Source organism: Pongo abelii, chromosome 9, assembly GCF_028885655.2.
Source record: "Pongo abelii isolate AG06213 chromosome 9, NHGRI_mPonAbe1-v2.0_pri, whole genome shotgun sequence".
NCBI classification, from domain to species: domain Eukaryota; kingdom Metazoa; phylum Chordata; class Mammalia; order Primates; family Hominidae; genus Pongo; species Pongo abelii.
In genome coordinates this window covers 17,207,542-17,210,965 of record NC_071994.2, presented here as the reverse complement: position 1 = coordinate 17,210,965, position 3,424 = coordinate 17,207,542, and the positions used below count along the sequence as shown (strand labels likewise).

Sequence of the window (3,424 nt, the reverse complement as noted above, 5' to 3'; positions counted from 1 at the left end):
CATGGGAATCTTCATTGTTACAACCACTAAACATCTCACTGAATAGTACCTTAACAAAACAAACTTTGAGAAAAACTGACCTAAAGAAATGTAGATTAAAGAAAGAAGTAGTAATAACTGTCTTCAAAGCTACAAAAGCTAGACTGTAGGCACTGTATGCACCTGTGATAGTCTAGGTTATGAATAATATGTACCAAAGTTTGTAATAATATAGATTGTAATTAAGATGTGTGTTTTTAAATTAATTTTTTATTTATGCATAAATTTATAATTTATTGATACATGTATTTTTATTGATAAATTGTCCTCCATAGTTATGGGAAATATCTTATATTTTGATACATTCATATAATGTGTAATAATCAAATTAGGGGATTAGGATATCCATAACCTTAAACATTTATCTTTTCTTTATGGTGAGAACATTGGAATTATTCTCTTTTAGCTATTTTGAAATATATAATAGATTATTGTTTACCATAGTCCCCCATAATGATTTATCAAACATTAGGTCTTATTTATTCTATCTAACTGTATTCTTGTACCATTAATCAACCTCTATTCAACTCCACTCCACTTCTCTGCTACTGGGCCCTGGTAACCACCAATCTACTCTCTAAGGATGCGTGTTATTGTTGTGACTTACCATGGCAGTTACAGGTTTTGGTTCCAAGACAAGAGCTAAGTGGAAAAGCTCCAACCTCCTTAGAGGTTGGAATAGGAGACAGACATCTGCAAGTTCATCAAAAGTTGAACCATCACAACTGTGTCATACACTCTGGGCTGAATCATTTATCTGATTATGTGGACTAAAAGAATGTAGATGTCCAGGGCATCAAAGGGAAGAAATTTTTCTATTGATGAGCTTTCTCAGGGCACCTTTCATATCCTTATTCCTCAAGCTGTAGATGAAGGGGTTCATCATGGGTGTCACCACAGTGAACAGGACAGCACCAATCTTATCAGTGTCCTCAGGGTGAGTGGAGGAGGGAAAAAAGTACACGCCTACAATGGTTCCATAGAACAGTAATACAACTGTCAGGTGAGAGCCACAAGTGGAGAAGGCTTTCCACTTTCCCTGTGTGGATGATACTCTCAGGACAGCTCTGATGATGCAGACATAGGAGAAGAAGATGAGTGCAATGGGGAAGATGATAACTGATAAACCTACAATAAACAACACAAGCTCATTGATCATTGTGTCTGAACAGGACAGTTTGAGCAGAGGAGCCAAGTCACAGAAGAAGTGTGGGAGAGTGTTGTGGTCACAGAAGAGCAATTGAATGAGCAGAAGGGTGTGTGTCAGAGCAATAATATTACTGAGGAACCACGAGATGACAGTGAGCAAAATGCAGAACCTGGGCCGCATGAGGGTTGTATAGTTCAGAGGGTGGCAGATCGCCACAAAGTGGTCATAGGCCATGGTCCCCAAGAGCAAATTGTCAGTGACAACAAACACAATAGAAAAGTACATCTGTGTGATGCAGCTCTCATAAGAGATGGATTGACTCCTGGTTTGAATATTCACCAGCATTTTGGGGACTGAGTTGGAAATGGAGGAAATATCAGCAAAGGATAGGTTGGCAAGGAAGAGATACGTGGGGGTGTGAAGGTACATATCCAAGCTGATAGCCAGAATGATGAGCCTGTTCCCAACCACAGTGACCACATACATACTCAGGAAAAGCACAAAGAGGAGGTTTTGATGTTCAGCCTGGTTGGAGAGTCCCAGGAGAATGAATTCAGTGATGGTGGTTTGGTTTTCTTGATGCATATTTCTGCTGATCTGAAGAAAGGAACACAAAGTCTTCATACACCTACAAGAAAACTTAACATGGTGTCATTTGGCTGCAGCCATTGCAGTAAGGCACTTCCTTTAAGCTGATGAGCAATAAAGTTTCTTCTGCTTATTAAGTGGAAGTGCTACTTAATAAGGAAGTATTTCAGCAGTGCAGAGATTTGGAAAATGCCATAGAAAAAGACAGGACATGGCAGATACTTCTCAATGAACATGTTTCAAACTCTAACAGGATTCTGAATGTGATTTTTCCAGTTGGTTCTAAATGTAGTTTAAATCCCCCAAACTGAGGATCATAGGTGAGGCATACCCTATATTATAGAGATGTTAGATACACGTGGAGGAATTACATAAAAGTGACCAAACTCGTCCCGAAATAATCTCCCTTGTTCAACTTTATGCCTTAAATCTAAGAAAGGAGAAATTTCAAGTCTTGTGAAAGTGAAGAGACTGGGGAAAGAAACACAACTAAGGGTTAGGAATGGCTATGGGAGTGTACACAATTGTGTGGGTGCTTCATCCCACTAACGCCGGGGGAGAACTCTAAAACAAGTGCTTTTGGAGAATGAGTACAAGTAGAAGCAATCAGGGTTTTACTTCATCTGTGGCTAGATATTAGCTTCAAGAAAATTTAGGGGGCACAGATACACTTGAAGACTTCTGTTTGCCTCTCAATTCTAAAGGTGAGGGGCTCACTGGATCAGGTCACGATGGCAGGGTTAGAGGGAAAAGATGGTGGTTAGTAGGGCAATCTGCATTTTCACCCACGACATGGCATAAATATGTGAATTTCTCATAGGACACGTGATGCTATAGGAGGTCATTGGAGTCAAGTCACCTTGTTGAGATTCCAATCCAGAGACAGCCTATCAGGGCAGAGGAGGCTGTAGCAATAAGAAACCATGAGGTGGGTCTCTTATGAAAGAGAGATCTTAAACAGATGAGGGACATAATTCATTGCCCTTGTCAGGGAACCACATAATGGGGCAGTCTCCAAAAGGGAGCCTCTGACGAACCTCAAAATGGTCTCAAGAGACACCATGCCTGCCATATATAAGGCACCAGCTGGTAGTATCTATGGCAACAGATATGAACACTTTTGCCTTTTTTCCCATCCCCATTCTTCTTCCCTGACCTGATAAAACTGAAAAAGAAGGAAAGACAAAAATGACTAAAAGAACAACAACAATAGTAACAACAACAGGTTTGCAAGAAGAGAGGCCAAAGAGCAAGGGAAGAACATATGCTCCCACCTTTCCACTGTATGACCCAAGCTACACATCAGATCTGAACTTACAAGGTAGGACCCATGCCTTGAATTGATAGTGAAACTGAAGTTTAAAATTGGGCTGGACTTGGTTTTTTAATACCTGGAAATGGGTCTTCAGTATCAGTCAAATGTTTTTTAAAACCTGAAGTGGCCAGAAAGGTAAACAGATTTCACAAAGTGTCATCCAGGAGAAAGGAAGAGAGACTGGACCCAGTATGTTTTCCCTTGTGACTTATTGGAAATAATATCAGCTTGGGAACAAAGAGACATTGGTCCCTCTTTCTACTCTCCTAACATTGTCTCCCTCTCATTTTATCCCTCTCTTCTACCTATCTCCAAAATCACGTATCTCTCAA

General features: G+C 40.1%; 1 protein-coding gene across 1 annotated transcript; it reads right to left on the bottom strand.

The window, feature by feature from the left end:
* Positions 1–835: 835 nt before the first annotated feature.
* On the bottom strand, positions 836–1,813 carry LOC100453113 (olfactory receptor 1S2). Its single transcript, XM_002821769.2, has one exon. It carries the CDS (start codon positions 1,811–1,813, stop codon positions 836–838), a length of 978 nt encoding a protein of 325 aa, XP_002821815.2.
* Positions 1,814–3,424: the final 1,611 nt, after the last annotated feature.